We start from the raw sequence: 19,913 nt of genomic DNA on the forward strand, positions 1-19,913 counted from the left end.
AATAACTGCCTATTACATCGGAGCTAATATCTGGTACAGAGTAATGCAGCCCATGTGAGCCGAGGACTATACTGTGACTGATTACATGCCAGTTTATTAACGCTCATGAAACATAAGTTAATGTTGGTTTTCTTTGAAAAAATGCATAATTGGAAGATCTGCTAATGTAAAAGAAAGAAATATCAAACTTAGAAAACTGCCAATTAAGGAAAGTATGACTTTAAGGAAGATGTGATGATTCTGGTTTTCTGGTCTTGTTTTAATAAAATGGTCCACAGAATCGGCAAATGTGAACTTCTTTGGATAATAACCTAGCTGGCTGCGTGCCTTGTCTATTCGGAATGTGTGAGTCACGGCAATGTTCCGCACCTACGAGGCAAAAGAACCAACAGTCAAAAAGCTGCACACATTCCAAACCTTGAACAAAACTCTGTTATGTGAATGGTAGCACAACAGAATATGAAAGAGAAGCAAATTCTCAAATTAAAAATAACTTTGGGTCAATCTGTACACTCCTATGGACATACCTCACATTCTCCTTCAAATTGTCCTCACAAATGGAGGGTCTTAGGCAGGGCCGGGTCTAGGTTTTTTGCTGCCCCAAGAAAAAAAATTTTTGGCTCCCCTCCGTCCCAGCCCTGGGCTCCCCCCGCACCCGCCCTGCTGCCCCTGCCCTGGGCTCTCCCCCTGCCCCCCTGCTCCCCCAGCCGTCTGGCTTCCCTTTCCCCTGCCCGAGTGCCTCCCCCACCCCCTAGCCCGAGCTCCCCTTTCCCCCCACCAGTGCCCACCCCACTCTGCTCTCCTACCTGGGCTCCCCCCCTCCCCTGCACCATCCTCTGCCGCAGCCCTGGGTCACTGGTAACTCGCCCCAGGGCGGGTCATTCAGCAGGAATTTTGGATGTGCTCAAACAGACGGATTGGTCCCATATGGTTACAGAGATGCAGTAAGTGGAACAATTTTACGCTTGTGTGATTGAAGGATATCTGGATGCATATTATAAGACTGTCCTCCATAAATAAGGAAAATTTGAGGTGTCTTTATATTCTTTGTTCACTCTTTCTTTCTATGGGGAATTTGCCAATGCAATTATCACTGTCTTCCTTTAACAAAAAACAACAAAAAAGGCAATGGCCTTTGAAAATAGCAATTCCAGTCTAATAACCACTGGGAAGCATTTCTTGCTCAATTTTATCCTACTTTTTCTACAGCAAGTTACAGTGGATCAGTATATTTGATTTGGGAGAAATGAAGTAACAACTGCCCAAACTGATCTTGAGCACTCTTGAATTTTGAGGTGTTAAAATCTGGAAGGCAGGTGCTGGGTGTGTTTGTGGGGGGCTGTGGGCTCCGTAGGGGAGCACGGCAGCATGTATTCGGCAGCGTGTCTGGTGCTGCGTGGAGCCAGACATGCTGGTCTGAGTGGCATGGTAAGGGGGCTGGGGGGTTGGAGAAGGGGTACGGGATTCTGGGGGTGCAGTCAAGGGACAGAGAGCAGGGGGGGTTGGATGGGGTGGAGGTTTGGCGGGCAGTCAGGGGCAGGGAGAAGGGGGGGTTAGATGGGTCAGGGGTTCAGGGGGCAGTCAGGGGACAGGCAGTGGTTGGATAGGCATGGGAGTCCCAGGGGTTTGTCAGGGGACAGGTAGGGGCTGGGGTCCTAGGGGAGAAGTTGGGGAGGTCTCAGGAGGGGGCAGTTGGGGACAAGGAGAAGGTAGGCTTAGATAGGGGGTGCGGTCGCAAGGGGCAGTTAGGGGCAGGGGTCCTGGGAAGGGGCAATCAGGGGACAAGGAGCAGCAGTGCTTAGATAGGGGGTGGGCTCTTGGAGAGCAGTTCGGAGCAGGGGTCCCAGGAGGGGGTGATAAGGGGACAGGGAGCGGGGTGAGCGTGTGGATGGGTTGGGGTTTCTGTGGGGGGCAGTCAGAGGGAGTGGATGGTGGCAGGGTGTGGCTACTCTCCCTCCCCATGGAGTATCCATTTTTTTAAATGTTAAAATATGGTATCCCTACCATCCACAGTGCAACTCTCCACTCACAGCATGCTGCTGCATGAGGTCCCCCTGCTTCCTTTCCAGTTGGTGGTGGCCAAGGGATTGCTGGGAAATGTAGTTCTTTCCCTGCTCCAGGGCTGGCTCTATAGGCTGGGAGCTAACCGAGGAACTACGGCTCCCAGAGCCCCCTGTTGGTTCTCCGCTCCCATGCTGTATCCCTGCTGCCCCTGTAAATGGGCTGCTCCAAGCAGGTGCTTGCTTTGCTAGTGCCTAGAGCCGCCCCTGGTCTTGGGAGTGTATAGAGAAGGCAGAAGCTTCTATCTTCCAGCCTTTGGGACATCTACACATGATGCTCAGCCCCTCTCCAGCAGCATCTCGCTATGCTATTGGTCAGGTACCCTACATCCATCCATCTATCGTACTTCCATGGCCCCACATTACCATAATATCTGAGTGCCCACAATCTTTAGAATATTTATCTTCACTACCCCTGAGGGGAATATAGGGAACTGAGGAAAGACTAATAACCAGATTTTAAAAGGTATTTAAGCATCTAAAGATGCAGATAGTCACCTAGTGGGATTTTCAGAAGTGCCTTGGCACCTGGATGCTTTTGAAAATCCCAATAGATGCCTATCTGCATCTTTAGGTGCCTAAATACCTTCAAAATGTACCCTAAATTGGCTTGCCCAAAGTCACAGAGGAAGTCTGTGGCAGAGCATGGAAATGAATATGTATCTCCCAAGCCCCAGCAAGTGCTCTGACCACTGAACCATCCTTCCCTGTGACTGTGTCACTCCTATCTTTTGAAGAAGTGGAGAGGGGGCAGGTGCTGAGAAACTGCAAATGTAAGCAGCATTATGGTAGGCTTGGGATGCCCTAGTGGTGATCTGTTGCCTTAGAAGGGAAGATTTCTATGGCAAGTGCCTCCTCCCTACCATTCTTGGTCCGGGCTCCAGGTCCAAACCATGCAGTCCCAACCTTGTACTTAATCCACTAAGAAGATGGATTGGAAGACGATGGCATGGGGGGGAGGTGGTTCTTGGCACCACACATCTCCCTAAGTCAGATCAGAAGATCTTCCTCTTGCAGAAATAGTGAAGATGATATGATCTTCCCTATAGCAATTTGTAGCTACTCACACTAAATGAAATAATTACTTGTCATTTTACCAAGAGATTGTTGAGATTTGTTTCTTTTTTGTCTCAAATTGTTTAGCAATGTTTAATTACTGGTACAGACTAAAATCATTGTTTCTTATTTGCTTGTGTTTTCTAAAAATAACAATCATTGCATTTTCTTGAGAATTATTAAATAACAACATAAATAATACAAGTGTGTTTAAATGGACAGAAATTATTTAGGCAACATATTTCTAATAACAAATATACCATATGGCCCAAATTGTGGCTGGCATTTATTTTTGCCATGAAAACTGCAGGTAAAGACAGAGCACAGATGGGGAGTTTTATTCTTTGACTTGTGTGAATTCTTTGTGAGCTTCCTGCAACATTGTGCCCCCAGTATTAATATAACATACTTCCTGCACATTTTAATTAGATATTTTATAAAGATACATATTTTACCTCATTTCTGGTCAGCAAAGGTGAAAATTCAATAACTGGTTTCAATGCCAAGTGCAGATATTCCATTGCTGTGGCTGTGAAATAGAAAGTTACTACTTGAGATAACAATGGTAAACCACTAAGATATTTTAATTTTAGTATAACAGTTCATGTAGGTAATGTTAAAGAAAATTTAAATTGTTAAAGAACTGTGCACAAAGTAATTGAAGTCCATAGCACTACTTGCTCCAGTAAGATGGGTTGGATTGGTGCTATTTTTGTACCATAAAGTGGGGACCTACTTGGGATTACTTATATGAATAAAGGGTTTGCATGATTGGATGTAGGCCTGGAAGATTGATTAAATAACTACAAGACTTTAGGAAACATAGTGATAAAAAGCCATTGTAAGTTGGATTCTGCATTTGTTTCACACCCAAGATTCTCATAGATGTCAGAGGGAGTTTGGGATGCACAAGATGCAGAATTCAGCATCGCAAGGAAAACATCTAGGGTTGCCAAGCAATTAAAAAAATTAATCTTGATTAATTGCATGATTAAAAATGAATTGCAATTAATCATGCTGTTAATAGTAGAATACCATTTATATAAAAATTTTGGGATGTTTTCCACATTTTCAAATATGTTAATTTAAATTACAACACAGAATACAAAAGTGTACAGTTCTCACTTTATATTTATTTTTATTATAAATATTTGCACTGTAAAAATAAAAGAAATAGTATTTTTCAATTCACTTAATACAAGTACTGTAGTGCAATCTCTTTATCATGAAAGTTGAACTTAAAAATGTAGAGTTATATACAAAAAATAACTTAATTCAAAAATAAAACAATGTAAAACTTTAGAGCCTACAAGTCTACTCAGTCCTATTTCTTGTTTAGCCAATCGCTCCAACAAACAAGTTTGTTTACATTTGCAGGAGATAATGCTGCTTGCTTCTTATTTACAGTGTGACCTGAAAGTGAGAACAGGCATTTGCATGGCACTGTTGTAGCTGGTGTCACAAGATATTTATGTGCCAGGCAGGGCCGGCTCCAGGCACCAGCCAAGCAAGCTCATGCTTGGGGCGGCAGATTCTAAGGGGCGACATTCCGGCCAATCCTAGGGCGGCATGGCTGTTCTATTTTGTTTTGCTTTGCCTCCAGGTCCGGCTGCCCTGCACCCTGGGGTTTATTATTTTTTTTTTTGCTTTGTCTCTGGGTCCAGCCACCCTGCGCCCAGTGTTTTTTTTCTGTTTTTTTTTGCTTTGCCTCTGGGTCCGGCCACCCTGCGCCCTGGGGTTTATTTATTTATTTGCTTTGCCTCTGTGTCCAGCTGCCCTGCACCCGCGGTTTTTGGGGTTTTTTTTGCTTCGTCTCCGGGTCCAGCTGCTCTGTGCCCTGGGGTTTATTTTTATTTTTTTTGCTTTGCCTCGGGGTCTAGCTGCCCTGCACCCAGGATTTTGGGGTTTTTTTGGCTTTGCCTCCGGGTCTGGCTGCCCTGCACCCAGGGTTGTTTGTTTTTTTTTGCTTGGGGCAGCAAAAAAGTCAGAGCTGGCCCTGGTGCCAGGTGTGCTAAAGATTCATATGTCCCTTCATGCTTCAACCACCATTCCAGAGGACATGCGTCCATGCTGATGATGCGTTCTGCTCAATAATGATCCAAAGCAGTGCAGACCAACGCATGTTCATTTTCATCATCTGAGTCAGATGTCATCAGCACAAGCTTGATTTTCTTTTTTGGTGGTTTGGGTTCTGTAGTTTCTGCATCAGAGTGCTGCTCTTTTAAGACTTCTGAAAGCATGCTCCACATCCTGTTCCTCCCAGATTTTGGAAGGTAGTTCAGATTCTTAAATCTTGGGTTGAGTGCTGTAGCTATCTTTAGAAATCTCACACTGGTACCTGCTTTGTGTTTTGTCAGATCTGGAGTGAAAGTGGTCTTAAAACAAACAACATGCTGGGTCATAATCTGAGATTGCTATAACATGAAATATATGGCAGAATGCAGGTAAAATATAGAACAAGAGACATATAATTCTCTCCAAAGGATTTCAGTCACAAATTTAATTAACACATTATTTTTGTAAACACGCATCACCAGCATGGAAGCATGTCCTCCGGAATGGTGGCCAAAGCATAAAGGGGCATACAAATGTTTAGCATATCTGGCATGTAAATACTTTGCAATGCCAGCTACAAAAGTGCCATATGAACATCTGTTCTCACTTTCAGGTGACATTGTAAATAAGAAGCGGGTACCATTATCTCCTGTAAATGTAAACAAACTTGTTTCTTGTAGTGATTGGCTGTACAAGAAGTAGGACTGAGTGGACTTGTAGGCTGTAAAGTTTTACATTGTTTTGTTTTTGAGTGCAGTTATGTAACAAAAAAAATCTGCCTTTGTAAGTTGTGCTTTCATGATAAAGAGATTGCACTATCGTATTTGCATGAGGTGAATTGAAAAATACAATTTATTTTATTATTTTTACAGAGCAAATATTTGTAATAAAAATAATATAAAGTGAGTGCTGTACACTTTGTATTTTTCTGTTGTATTTTAAATCAATATATTTGAAAATGTAGAATAACATCCAAAATATTTAATAAACGTAAATTGCTATTCTGTTGTTTAACAGTGTGATTAAAACTGTGATGAATTTTTTTAATCATGATTAATTTTTTTGAGTTAATCCTGTGAGTTGACTGTGATTAATCGACAGCCCTAAAAACATCAATTTCAGAGTATACAATGAGGCCAAAGTGTTTTACTTGTAATTTTTTGCATTCATATTGTGAACTTCACCTCTATTCAGGGAGCCTGCACAAGGCTCATTGAACCCTTAATTCCCATTTAAGCCCTATTGAGATTTTAGGTGAGAGTTAAATGATGGAAAAATCTTGTGTTGGCTCTCTTCATATGGGTGAATTTCACCAGCATGTGTCATATAAACCAAATTATCACGAAGCTAGTGAACAATTACTTTTGGAATTGCACAATTTAAAACTGTTCAATCTTGCATTTTACAAAAGTGTCATGGAAATAAAAACTCAGAGAAAAAGTAAAAAAGCAAAATTAACCAATGCATGGCATTCAGATACTATGGATAGGGAGCAGGATAGACAGAAAGATAAATAAAAATATTTTACCTGCTACATAAACAAAGCAAGTAGGAATACGTATCCATGGTGGACTGGAACCTAATTTTTCAAACTGAAAGGGATTAAAAATAGTGAATAGCAAAAGAGAAACTAATAAATGTATGGGTATCAGTGCAGAAAGTATATATGGAAATATTTATAGATAAAATATAAACCTGGATGTTCTTTTTCAAATCAGTTCATTGTTGTTCTTGTTATTATTTTACCATTTTTCTTCTCAAAAAGATTCCAAACATAATTACATGAGAAATGTAGGAAATTACATTTATCTGAAATAGCAGTGTGTGTGAGAAAAATGCATTTTATATTCTTTGATCCTAATCCCACAGTCATGATGCACTGATCTCTCATTTTACAGTGTTAAAATGTTATGGTTTTTAGCAAATCATTAACAGTAAAGTGATTTATGGGAAAAGTATTTGTATTACAGAATAACAGCCTGAGCCTACATTCTTTGTGAACCAAAAACTTCTACTACTGTCAGTAGGATGGAAGGATCAGGCACTAATCTGATAAAATAGATATACCAAGAAGGTAGCTTTCGCTTATTCCAGTACACATTGTCCCGACTTCAATTAGTTATTAAGGCTAACATTTGGAAAGGTGCTCTTGAACCTGAGATGAGCATGCAAAACCCCCAATGTGTACACAAAAGTTGAACTTGTATACATACAAAGGAATATATGCATGCAATTCCCTGATTTATGTATCCATATTTGCACATACAGTTTTCAAACCGTGGGCCTACAGTTTTTCTACATTCATTGTATTGTATTTGAAACAAATATATGTATTGTACATACTAGTGGAGTTATCCATTCAAAAAGGTTGACATTCTTGCCATCATTTATGTAGTATGCCTGACCACTCTGTTAAAGAAACAGAGAAAACACAGCTTAGTAACATGATACTGTGTGTGGAGTGACATTTTTTCATTCTCTCTTTAAATATCTGTACTGATTTTATAAATAATATAGCAGCATAAATAAAAGTATATATAGATCAACAGGTTACCCAAATTCTGTTCCAAGTAACAACTATTCTGTAAACGGTACAAACTGATTGCCACAACACTGATTGTTTTATTTTGGTTAATAACCCGCTTCACTGTAAAATTGCTTATTACAAGTCTATTGCTGGTAAAATGCTACTTTACTGTGATTCCCAATCATGGTGAAATTGATTCTAAATTGACACTTTAATTGTACTTTCTTGGAACACACAGAAAATAGTAGGGTTATATTCTGTTCTTAATTAGGCTGGTGAGACTCCATTGAAGGGCAAGTGAAGTAAAGTTTTACCTATTACCTTTTTCTTGTTAATAGCTTCACATATAAAACCCATAACACAAGTATATGCTTTGATAATCTTACCAATGTACTTTTCTTTTTTAATTAATTATTTTAAACAGGATAAAAATTTGTGCTAACAAGGAAGAAAAGACATGCAACGATCTTTTTTTAAACAGATGCACTTGTATTGAGTGTGCAGAGCTGGTAGTCTGCATGTGCAAATATCTAGGTAAGAACTGGTAGCAACACATATACCCGGTAGTTAAGGTTGTCTAAGACTTCCTTTCCATAATTAAATATATACATCCTGATTCTGCAAACTGATCTGCACGGATTGTGGTATTAGCTGGGAGTGCTAGTTTCAGAACAGCCATTCGCAGCTACTTGGGGAGGAAGGGACTATCTCAAACCACTTTACTCACCCTCAATCCCACTCCTATAATGGCCCCTGTGTATAGTAAGGATTGGGGTAAAACAACCCCAACTCCATTCTCTAATTGTTTATTACTCCTTTGCTCCTGTTGGAGAAATAATAATAAAGATAATTTGGGGAGAGTATTTTCCTACTGGTGGACTGAGTCTTCACTATATAGTGCACTCAGTGTTCTCCAGTGCCACCAAGGTAGCTGGTACTTTATGGCAATAGAGCAGGGAAAAGGCCATGCACAGGTGGACCATGATATGAGCGTTAAGAGCTGGTACCATCATTCTGTTCTGATTATAGCTATTTTCATTTTAAATTTGTAACAAACTAGATAGGGTGTTGCAGTTTTTTTTCTTTTCTTTTTACTTACAGCTATATAGTTCCTCTCAGAGGTAAGAGCCACAGCAGCCAGGATATGAGCTTGTACAAGATTCTGTACATGAACCCAGTTCATTGTGGCAGAAGGGTCCCCAAACCTGAAGCGAAACAGCCCCTTCTGAATATTAACCTGCAAAAACATACAAACAGGAAATCCCTGCAGGCTGTGGCTTAATTTTGCACATAAAAGGAGTACATCAAACAAAGCCCAGTCCTTCTGTCACTGAAGTCAATGGGAACTTTACCACCAACTTCTATGCCTCCAGGATTGGATGCTTAATCAAAAATGAAAAAGGTTGCTATTTACTAAGGGAATGTATGACTCGAATACTGTGCTTGAGACTTCTAGTCTAGATTGTCTTTTTGTCATTTATTAGAACAGAAATTGAATAAAATACTGTGGCCAGATTTTAAAAATAGATCTGGATAATTTAATAACATGTTAATAAACAAAGCTAAAAGTAATGAAATATCATGCTCCAGAAAGTAAGCCAATCACTTGAAACAGTCAGGAGAGAACATCCTCAACCTCACCTACAATGTTAGACAATTTGCTAGGCGTATTATTGTGAGAAAGAGGGGTAACTTTCTTCAGAAGCATTAATAGCCTCTAGGAAAGTTACTGGACTAGGATTAGTAGTCTGAATGAAAATGGAAAATTATAGAATCATAGACATTTAAGACTGTAAGGGACTTCAAAAGGTCATTGAGTCCAGTTCCCTGTACTCAAGGCAGGACTAAGTATTATCTAGACCATTCCTGACAGGTGTTTGTCCAATCTGCTCTTAAACATCCCCAATGATGCAGATTCCACAACCTCCCGAGGCAATTTATTCCAGTGCTTAACTGCCTTGACAGTTAGGAAGTTTTCCCTAAAGTCCAGCCTAAATCTCTCTTGCTGCAGTTTAAACCCACTGCTTCTTATCCTATTCTCAGGTTAATGAGAACAATTTTTCTCCCTCATCCTTGTAATAACCTATTATGTACTTGAAAACTGTTATTATGTCCCCCTCAGCCTTCTCTTCTCCAGACTAAACAAACACAGGTTTTTCAATCTTTTCTCATAGGTCAGGTTTTCTAGACCTTCAGTCATTTTTGTTGCTCTCCTCTGGACTTTCTCCAATTTGTCCACATCTTTCCTTAAATGTGGCATCTGGAACCGGAAACAGTACTCCAGCTGAGGCCTTATCAGAGTTGAGAAGAGCAGAATAATTATTTCTTGTATTTATGCTTATGAAATGCTCATTTCTAGAAGATACTTCTTCTTGCTCTACTGTGTTTCTATTATTTGCCTTTTGTTAAGGAACATCACCAATTTAGGGCCAATTATTGCTCTTTGATTCTCCAGTTAAAGTTATTGATATTGGGACATTTATGAGTGTATTTTAGCACAGTGTTATAGGCACATAATCCTAACTCATTGTGTTGCAAGAACACATTATGATGCAAGTATTGTCTCTTGTTCTGAGGGATGTCCTTTTTTTTAGATCCAAATGGATCTTCTTTTACACAAACCTGCTGCTATCTTTAATTATTGTGAATTATTTATATTGTAAATGCTAAATCATTCAATTGAATTTACTGAGAATTTACTGAGAATTATATAGGCTAAAGTGTTGTTTAAAGTGTTCTCTGCTGTCTTGTCTTCTTATGGCCTTGTGCCACATTAATGTGTGGAAAGGCCATATATATTTCATACTGCATATATGTCTTCTATTATTTTCTATAGGTTTCAAGTGTGTGTGAGCTATATGGAGGAAAGGGGCCACTTGGATAGTTGCTGTTACATGAATTCATAAACTGTCTCACATCAGTGCATTATTTAAACATATGCTACTTTCCCTAGCATTCTTATATAAATTACATATGGTTTTATTCCACATACATCCAAAAGGAGCAGCAGATTTGCCACCTGCTTTACTCTCCTAAGTGAAATACTAGAAAAGAAGTTTCTTTTGCTAAAGTTCTGTTGTTGTTTTTTAAATTGGCTTCATGCATATCTGTAAGTATTCTCCTGGACAGTACAACTGAAATCACTTAAACTACAAATGGAAAACAGCTAGTGACAGGCCTGATATTTGAGGAGGCATTCAGTGACACTCCCCATGCCCACATGCCCTTGACAGTTCCTTTATACCCGTCCCCAGGATCCTTTTAAGTCCTGGAACTGCTAGCAGCCTTCCATTGCGCCCTATGACCCTTGGCCCCCTGCCGCTCTGCTATACACTATGTGGCTCCCTCTGGCTTCTGGTTGTCATGGAGATATCACAGGCCCTGTTAGAGGTAGCAGTTTTGAGTTGGGAATGGCAGAGTTACAGCTGTCACAGGGGGAGGGCACTTAAAACCTGAGAGCTTTAACTGGGAGAAGGAGTGGGGGAGTGAGGGAGCTTGTAGGTCAATGAAAGGGGGAAAGTAAGGAGATCTGGGATTCAGCAAGGGGATGGGGAAAGGAGGTTTGAGGGTCAATGAAGGGAGACCGAGGTGGAGCTTGGGAGCAGTGGGGAGTGGAGAGGAGAGTGAGAGGGTTTAGAGGGCAGTGAAGAGTTTTAGGAAGGAAGAGTGAGGATGTCTGGGAGAGTGAGCAGTTTGATAACAATGAGAAGTAGACGTAAGTGGGGCTTGGGGGATTGTGAGAGAAGATAGAGGATTTAGGAATAGTGAGGGGAATAGAGGATATGCAACAGAGTGAAGGGAAGGAATATCTGAGGAAGTTTGGTATATTTGCAAATGAGGGAATTTTGCAGCAATGAAGGAAAGGAGGACTAAATATTTTTGAGTGCAAATGGAAGGGAAGTGAGGTGATTTGGGAAATAGTGAAAGGGAAGAAGGACGCGCTTGTGGCCAGGGCCGCCCAGAGGGGGGAACAAGTGGGGCAATTTGCCCCAAACCCGGGACCCACAGGGGCCTCCACGAGAGTTTTTCGGGGCCCCCGGAGCAGGGTCCTTCACTCACTCCAGGTGCCCCAGAAAACTCTCACGGGGCCTGGGCCTCCGGAGCTTCTTCCGATCTGGGTCTTCGGCGGCAATTTGGTGGCAGGGGGTCCTTCCGTTCCAGGACTCACTGCCAAAGTGCCACGAAAGCCGCAATGGGGGGGTCCTTCCGCCCTGGGACCCACCGCCGAAGTGCTGGTCTTCGGTGGCAATTTGGTGGCAGGGGGTCTTTCCGCTCTGGGACCCACTGCCGAAGTGCCTCAAAGACCCGTGGCGGGAGGTCCTTCCGCTCCGGGATCCGCCACCGAAGTGCCGGGTCTTCAGCCCCCCGCTGCCAAAGACCCCAGGCCTCCTGAATCCTCTGGGCGGCCCTGCTTGTGGCTAATGCACTGGAGTGGGACTAAGGAGATCTGTGGCTTATTCCCTTCGTGTCCTAGGGCAAGTAAACTTATATCTCTCTGTGCCTTAATTTCCCATATGCAAAATGCGAACAAATACTTCTTTACCTCATAGGGTTTTGTGGCCATAAATCTGTGAGTATTTAGGAGGCACTCAGATACTCTGGGGCCAAATAAGTACTAATATATGTATTAAATAGACAGTGGATTGAGGGGAAAGAGTGAGGTCTTCGGAGCAGCAGATGACGGCTTGGGGGCAGTGAGGAGGAGGTTTTGCAGGAATGAGTAGGAGTTGGGAAAGTGTTTTGGGGCAGTGGCAGGAAAAGGAGTGTAAGGCATGTTAAGGATAAATGAGGGGAGAGTGTGAGGAGATGTGGGAAGCAGTGAGGAGGTTTGCAGATCAGTGAAGAGGATTGAGGATTGTGAGAAGAGAATTTCCAGAAATGAAAGACAGGAGAAGATTGAAAGAGAAAGAGTGATTTGGGGTACTTTGAAGACCTACAGAGAGGGTGGGTTGGTTGGAGAACATGAGGAAGGAGAGAATTAGGGGGCAAACGGAGAGAGAATGAGGGGTTTTGGAGGTAGCTAGGGGTAAAATGAGGAAGTTTGAGATCACCGAGGAGAGAGTGAAGGGTTTTTAGGCAGAAGGAAGGATTGGAGAATACAGGAAAGAAAAATGAGAAAAGGGAAAGGTGGGAAAGGGAAGGGACAAGTGAACTTGGGGGAAAGAGGGAAAAAGAGGAGTCAGCTGAAAGCAAAAATGTTGAAAAATAAGAAGTTGATATGAAAGAATCAGAAAAGAGTCTTGAAGACAAAGGAGAGCTGCAGGAAAAGCTGTAGATAAAATAAACTGAAATTTAAAAAATTACTGAACAGAATGAAGGAAAACAGAGATTGAAAAAGACATAAAAGAAAAAAAATATACACCAAGACACACTACAGAGAAAAATGGGAAAAAAGGAAGAACAAAATGAAGAAGCCATAGTAAGTTTATATATATATATAATTATATAAAATTTAATTAGAAAATGTTGTAATTAAATGAATTACATACACTATCCCATCTCATCATTTATGTGAAATATGTGGCATATACAAATAATATATAATAGGATGGTGTCACAAGAAGGTTTTATTACATAATTTTGGGATGGTTATGTTACTCATGAGTGATCAATCCACAAGTGATTTATGTAGATCACCTCACATAAGTATCGATAAAATTATTTTACCACAACACACCAGCATGTGTATTTTATATGCCATATATTTTACAGAAAAATTACTTTATGGATATCTTGTACATCTTTTTGGAATGATTTGTTGTATCTCTCCATCTCTGAAGTCAAGTTCCTTAGTTAGCATGACACCAGCTGTACAGGAATAACTTTCTCACCCCAGTTTCTAAATCTATCAATCATGCATCACACCTGAACCCTACATTTTAGCACAACCTTCCCCTGCTCCTATGAAAAATACGGGTGTTATTTATTCAGTGCCCTACATAACTTTAAAGAGTAATCTGCCCTCAAAACAAATGACTTGTAATCATGCACACTCTGTCTTCTTAACACTACAGTAAGCCAACCACCTAAAATAAAGCAAGAAAAAAAAAGTAAACATGGGCACCTCTGCTTGCCCTTTAGTAACGTACTGAATTAGAAAGTATTTCAAACTCCTTAGCCTGCTTCACTGGATAATGAAAATCGTTAATGATTGATGCTGGAAATAAGATATTTTGCTGTATCATCTTTTATTAATATTTTAAAACTTATAAGTTGCACAGCGAAGTCTGAAATATATCTGGATCTGAATCTATTACAGTAAAAGCTCTAAACTACTGGTATTTCAAATCAATGCACAAATGCTGAGTTTACATTTTCTTGTGATGAGGAATGACTTTATTGACTATTTTTGTACCTACCATATATTCTTTAAAGATATATTTTCTCTTTAAAGTATGTGCTATTTTATTAATTGTAATGTCTTAAAAACCCAAGAGCAGATTGTACCTGTTTCCAGACAACTAACCAATTAATGAATTACATTAATTATAACAAATGCTATTGTATATTAATGAAAAGTATATGAAAAAAATAAAATAAAATAAATACTGCTACTCGTGGCAGATGTCTTTGCTCTCCTGGTCCATAGATGCCTGGTGGGCGAAGAACACATGTACGGAGCTTATCACCTCCTAGGATATATGATAAAATGTGATTCTCAAATGACTTTCATATTACTACATTACAGGTACTTTTTGTAGGCTATGAATATCCAAATGTATATAAAATGAGGGCCCAAAGCTGTAGCCACTCCATGTGAAGAATTTACTTTGAAGTAAATGATTTTCATCTTCCTTTAAAAAAGGAAATTAACTTAGTACTTGTAAAAGGTGCTGGCTTGATAGCCCCCCAAAGTTTATTTCTTTATCCACAAAATATCCACAACATGGACAGTAGCAATATAAAAATTCATCAAACTGCTTTGTCAATGTGCTTCAAACTCTGATTTGGAGGGATCCCTTCTAGCAGTTCAATCCCTTGTCCATACAGTCTTTGATCTCTGCATTAAGATAGCCAACAAGAATGACAATTGTGACAATATTTTTTGTGATGTGAACTAGTATCAAATAAAAATTGGAATAAGCTCACCAAACTAATCTTACATAGCCCACAGACCAAGATCAGGAAGCATTGGCTTTCAGTCACTAGAGATATGAGCTGGATTTGAACCATTAATTTATAGATGGAAGGCTTCAAATATTTGGCTCAATCCTGCTTCTGTTGAAGCTGATGGCAAAACTATCATTGACTTCTATGGGAGCAAGATTGGTTCATCTCCCTATTTTCCTACAGTACTTTGGTGATCTAGTTCATCATATCAGAATAGTTAAATTCTTAATACACTATCACAAGACTTTGATGAAGTTCAGTACCTAATCTTGACATAGCATTAAATCCAAGTTTCATGTTTGAAATGTTTAACTGTATTTAAAAGTGACTGAACCATCTTAGGTAATGTTTACACTGCACTTTTGTTAAAACTTTTGTCGCTCAGAGGTGTGGAAAAAACACACCCCTGAATGACAAAAGTTTTAATGATGAAAAGTGCCAGTGTGGACAGTGCTTCGTCAGTGGGAGAGGCTCTCCCATCGATGAAGCAACTTCCCCTTGTTGGGGGTGGTTTTATTTCGTCACCTGGAGAGCTCTCTCCTAGCGACAAAGAGCGGCCACACTACTTACCTTACAATGGCAAGGCTGCAGTGGCACAGCTGTATTGTTGTAAGGTGCATAGTGTAGATGTAGCCCTAATCTCCTAAATAGCTATATAATACATCTGACACGGAAGAAGTTTTAGAGAGACGAAGTGGGTGAGGTAATATCTTTTAACATTAATGGTATTATATTAGCCACTTGTAGTGCTTTGCAATTATCAGATGAAAAAAGTCCTTTCTGGAAATTGTCCACAGCTGAATTTAACTCAGTGTCACCTGGTCACATGGTATCAAGTTGTACTTTACGTTGATTTGTATTGAACTGATAAGTTATAGTATCTCATAGGCGAGCTCAAGTGTTCTAGTGTATAACTGACTCCCTCAACATGGAAAACTCTGGGAAGCCCTAATAAATAATTCCAGGCTAAAGTATCAAATGCTTTCTGCAAAGTTTAATTTATAACCGTAGAACTAATGTTTTAATCAGCATTCATATTTACTTATGTTATACAACACTTTCAATATGATTCATTTAAGCAAGGTTTATTTTTTTAACTCTTCTATCCCTTTAAAGAAATGCTGGTATTCAAAAGTAAGTGTTGTATTATATATATATTGTAGAAGTTGTAAACATTTTTAAATTATTTTTAGGGAAAATGTTTTAATTTTCTGGTATTGTGCTTTCTGGTATCTTTCTATAAATCTGTGAGTATAAGAACATAAAACATAAGAATGGCCATATTGGTCAGACCAAAAGTACAGTATCCTGTCTTCCAATAGCAGCCAATGCCACATGCCCCAGAGGGAACAAATAGAATAGGCAATCATCAAGTGACCTGTCATTCATTCCCAGCCTCTGGCAAACAGAGGCTAAGGACATCATCCCTGCCCATCCTGGCTAATAGCCATTGATGGAGCTATCCTCCATGAATTTATCTAGTTCTTTTTTGAATGTTGTTATAGTCTTGGTCTTCACAACATCCTCTGGCAATGAGTTCCACAAGTGGACTGTGCGTTGCATGAAGAAATACTCCTTTTTGTTCGTTTTAAATCTGATACCTATTAATTTCATTTGGTGACCCCTGGTTCTTGTGTTATGAGAAGAAGTAAATAAGACTTCCTTATTAACTTTCTCCACACCAGTCATGATTTTATAAACCTCTATCATATCCCCCCTTTAGTCATCTCTTCTCCAAGCTGAAAAGTCACAATCTTATTAATCTCGCCTCATATGGAAGCTGTTCCATAATCATATTGTTGCCCTTTTGCAAACTTTTTCCAATTCCAATATATCTTTTTTCAGATGGGGTGACCACATCTTCACTCAGTTCAAGATGTTGGCATATCATGGATTTCTAGAGAGGCAATATGATATTTTCTGTCTTATTATCTATGTGTTTCTTAATGATTCCCAACATTCTGTTAGCTTTTTTGGCTGCTGCTGCACATTGAGTGGATACACCTCTATCCCGATATAACATGACCTGATATAACACGAATTCAGCTATAACGCGGTAAAGCAGTGCTCTGGGGGTGCGGGGCTGCGCACTCCGGTGAATCAAAGCAAGTTTGATATAACACAGTTTCACCTATAACACAGTCAGATTTTTTGGCTCCCAAGGACAGCGTTATATCAAGGTAGAGGTGTATTTTCAGTGAACTATTCACAATGATCTTGTCAACTCGAGGAAAACACATATATACATGCCAGTTAGATATGACATCAGGAGAAGTACTAAATCCCAGTATGTTGTTAATGGCTGAAGTGAATTAATATTAATTGAAAAATACCTGCTACTGGAGTTCCATTAGCTGCTAGTACCATTTGGTCAGCAATTGATTTGGTCTTGGAATAATGGTCAATATGCTTAAAAAAAAGAGCAAATATTATGGTTTTGTTTAATAAACTTCTGTCAAACTGGTTTCTTGTCATCAGCTCTGTAACAGCTTCTCAAAATTAAGAAGTTGTGGGGGTACTAATTTAGGGTAAAATGCCTAAATTATTGTTTTATAAGTGAAGCAGACAGGTTTGCCTATACGAATCTGGATATCCAGTTGACTGTACTCCATTTGAAGAAATATTTTAAATCTTATAACAATGTAAAATATTGTTATAATAGTATTATTCAGATTTTAATTGCTTCATATTTTAAAATTTGAATGTGTTTCTGTAGTAGTAGAAAAAACACTCAAAATATTTGTGTGTTTTTTTTGTACAGGTTAATGATTAGATGAGAATTCTTGTGTTTGTTTTTCTTGTAGTGTGAGCTTAATTTACTAAGTGTTTACTCCCCCCCCCAAGTTATTTAGAACAACATTATTAAAAACTATTTTGTCTGCCCATCAATAGTGTATGAATCATAGTGGTAGCTAGGCACTGCATTATATCAAGAGAAGTATTTTAATGGAAAGAGAAGATAGGAAAAATAAAAATTTACATGAACTGACAATGTTCGCTTTCGAATTAAAGACAATGATACCATAATAAAAAGTGCAGTTTTTCCATTTCAGCATTGATTTTGAAAATAGATATTTGACCAGAGAGAAAACAGATAACAGGTATTTAAATAAAAATAATGAATATAAAGACTCAGATAGACCCTAATCTATACAAGGGGACCTTTATATCCTTGTTGAGCTGTATTAACTACAGTGGGACTCTGTATGAGCATAAGGACCTTCATGGGTTCCTTTCCACAATCAGGGCCTTGATGGTAAAGTACATACTAACAGTTACTTAAAATAATTACATTGGTTCTCAAATGGTGTCTATACACAATTTTAAAAAACAGAAGATTTTTCTTTTTTCTTATCCTTTTGCATCCAATGTTGTTCAGAAATAACAGAGCAAAGCAATAAAATAGAGAAAACATGGAACAAATAGTACAGGCAAAATACCTTTTCTAGTGGAAAATATGGCACAGTTTCCTCATCGCCATCTTCAATAGGATTCCCTCCAAATACCACGTTCACTGTACTAGTATATATCAATCTGGGGATGTTCTGTTGTTTGCAGACTGCAGTGATATGCAAAGTATATTATATTTCAATAGAAATTGGAATAAGAATGTAAATAACCTAGAATATAAGAATGGCTATACTGGGTCAGACCAAAGGTCATCTAGCCCAGTATCCTGTCTTCCGATATTGGCCAATGCCAGGTGCTTCAGAGGGAATAAGCAGGAAATAAGCCTTTTCTAAAACAACAGTCACATATATTATAAGAGTAATCTTTCCATTTTAGGATTGTTTGGGAATTTCTAATAATATCTTACATTTATATACTGTAACTCTATGCATTTCAAATGATCCCAAGTTCTTTATAATTTGGCATCACATTCTGACTGAATATCCTGTAATTGAATATTATGGTTTTGTAGAGGGCTAGAACTCTTCTGTTGGGAGAGGGGATTGGGCCCCAGTTAACTACAATAGAAGCAGCACAACTTCTCTAATGGCAGCCTACTATATATTCACAAGCTAGTAGGATGAAAGCAGGAAGAACTGCTCTTAAAACTATGAAAATAGTTAATGCCTTCCAAATAAATGAATGCTAATTCTTGTGTTAGGCTAAACATGCTAATGAAAAGCTACTGCCAGGTTGCAGTCAAGGGGTAGAACTGTTCCTCCTTTTTTCTGGCTTTCCTACAAACCTCTGGAGACACAACATTCTGTAAGTCCTTCATAGCTGGAGAGGGTGTTGAGGAGGAGAGTTCAGGGATCCAGGGGCATGATCGCCATGTTTGAGCAGATATGCCCTTGATTGTGCCCCCAAATACTAACCTCCACTCATCTCTTGAGAAGAATAATCTGAGAGGAGAGGAACAAGCTGTACAAGGGGTCACAGGCAGGCAGACTATGGGTACAAACCAATTATGTTTTTGCAGCATAAATGTCATTATATTTTGGGAATAAAGAAGAGAGGTACAGAAGCTGAGCCACAATGTATGCAATACAATTTGAAAAGCAATATCCGGAAATGAAAGAATCTGAAAATTGTTTATCATAATTTTCCTGAGATTGTTGGTAAAAGACTAAAATTTAAGAAAAACAAACATGAGTTTGGGTGAGGAATTTCCAGGTACAAAGTAAAATAAAAGTGAAGCTTTAACTGATGTGGATATCTGTAGTCTTAATAGGGTAAAGGGATAATAAAAGTAATCCTGGCACTCACAGAGCACTGTCTATGTGATAATATAAATGCCTTTTTCATACATTAAATAATTGTTTTAAATCTCATAACACCTACATGAAGCAGAGAGGTATTATTATATCCATTTTACTGATAAAAAGTGGAGAGAGATTAATAGTGTCATCTTGATGTGAGGGCATGCTGGTGGCTTTGTGCAGAGGGTGCAGGAGGTGGGGAATGGCATCTCTGGGTACGTCTACACTGCACGATTATTTCGAATTAGCTTAAACCGATATTACAAAACAGATCTAATAAAATCGGTTTAGCGCGTCCACAGTGGGATCCTGAAATCGATTGTTTGCGTCCATGGTCCAAAGCTACCATCGATTTCAGGAGCGGTGCACTGTGGGTAGCTGTTCCTCAGCTATCCC

At 39.4% G+C, this 19,913-nt stretch overlaps 1 protein-coding gene across 1 annotated transcript in view; it reads right to left on the bottom strand.

The window, feature by feature from the left end:
* Nucleotides 1-19,913, bottom strand: part of SDR42E2 (short chain dehydrogenase/reductase family 42E, member 2) — a 31,659-nt gene continuing 11,746 nt past the window's right edge. The window contains exons 4-11 of the mRNA XM_032802138.2: nt 18,249-18,367; nt 17,142-17,217; nt 14,248-14,330; nt 8,798-8,935; nt 7,515-7,580; nt 6,700-6,763; nt 3,572-3,645; nt 1-369 (exon numbers count right to left, since the gene is read on the bottom strand). Coding sequence (XP_032658029.2) covers nt 118-369; nt 3,572-3,645; nt 6,700-6,763; nt 7,515-7,580; nt 8,798-8,935; nt 14,248-14,330; nt 17,142-17,217; nt 18,249-18,367 — 872 coding nt within the window. The 3' untranslated portion in view covers nt 1-117. The remainder of the gene's footprint in view (nt 370-3,571; nt 3,646-6,699; nt 6,764-7,514; nt 7,581-8,797; nt 8,936-14,247; nt 14,331-17,141; nt 17,218-18,248; nt 18,368-19,913) is intronic.

The sequence above is a fragment of the Chelonoidis abingdonii genome, chromosome 9 (assembly GCF_003597395.2).
Source record: "Chelonoidis abingdonii isolate Lonesome George chromosome 9, CheloAbing_2.0, whole genome shotgun sequence".
Classification (NCBI taxonomy): Eukaryota; Metazoa; Chordata; order Testudines; family Testudinidae; genus Chelonoidis; species Chelonoidis abingdonii.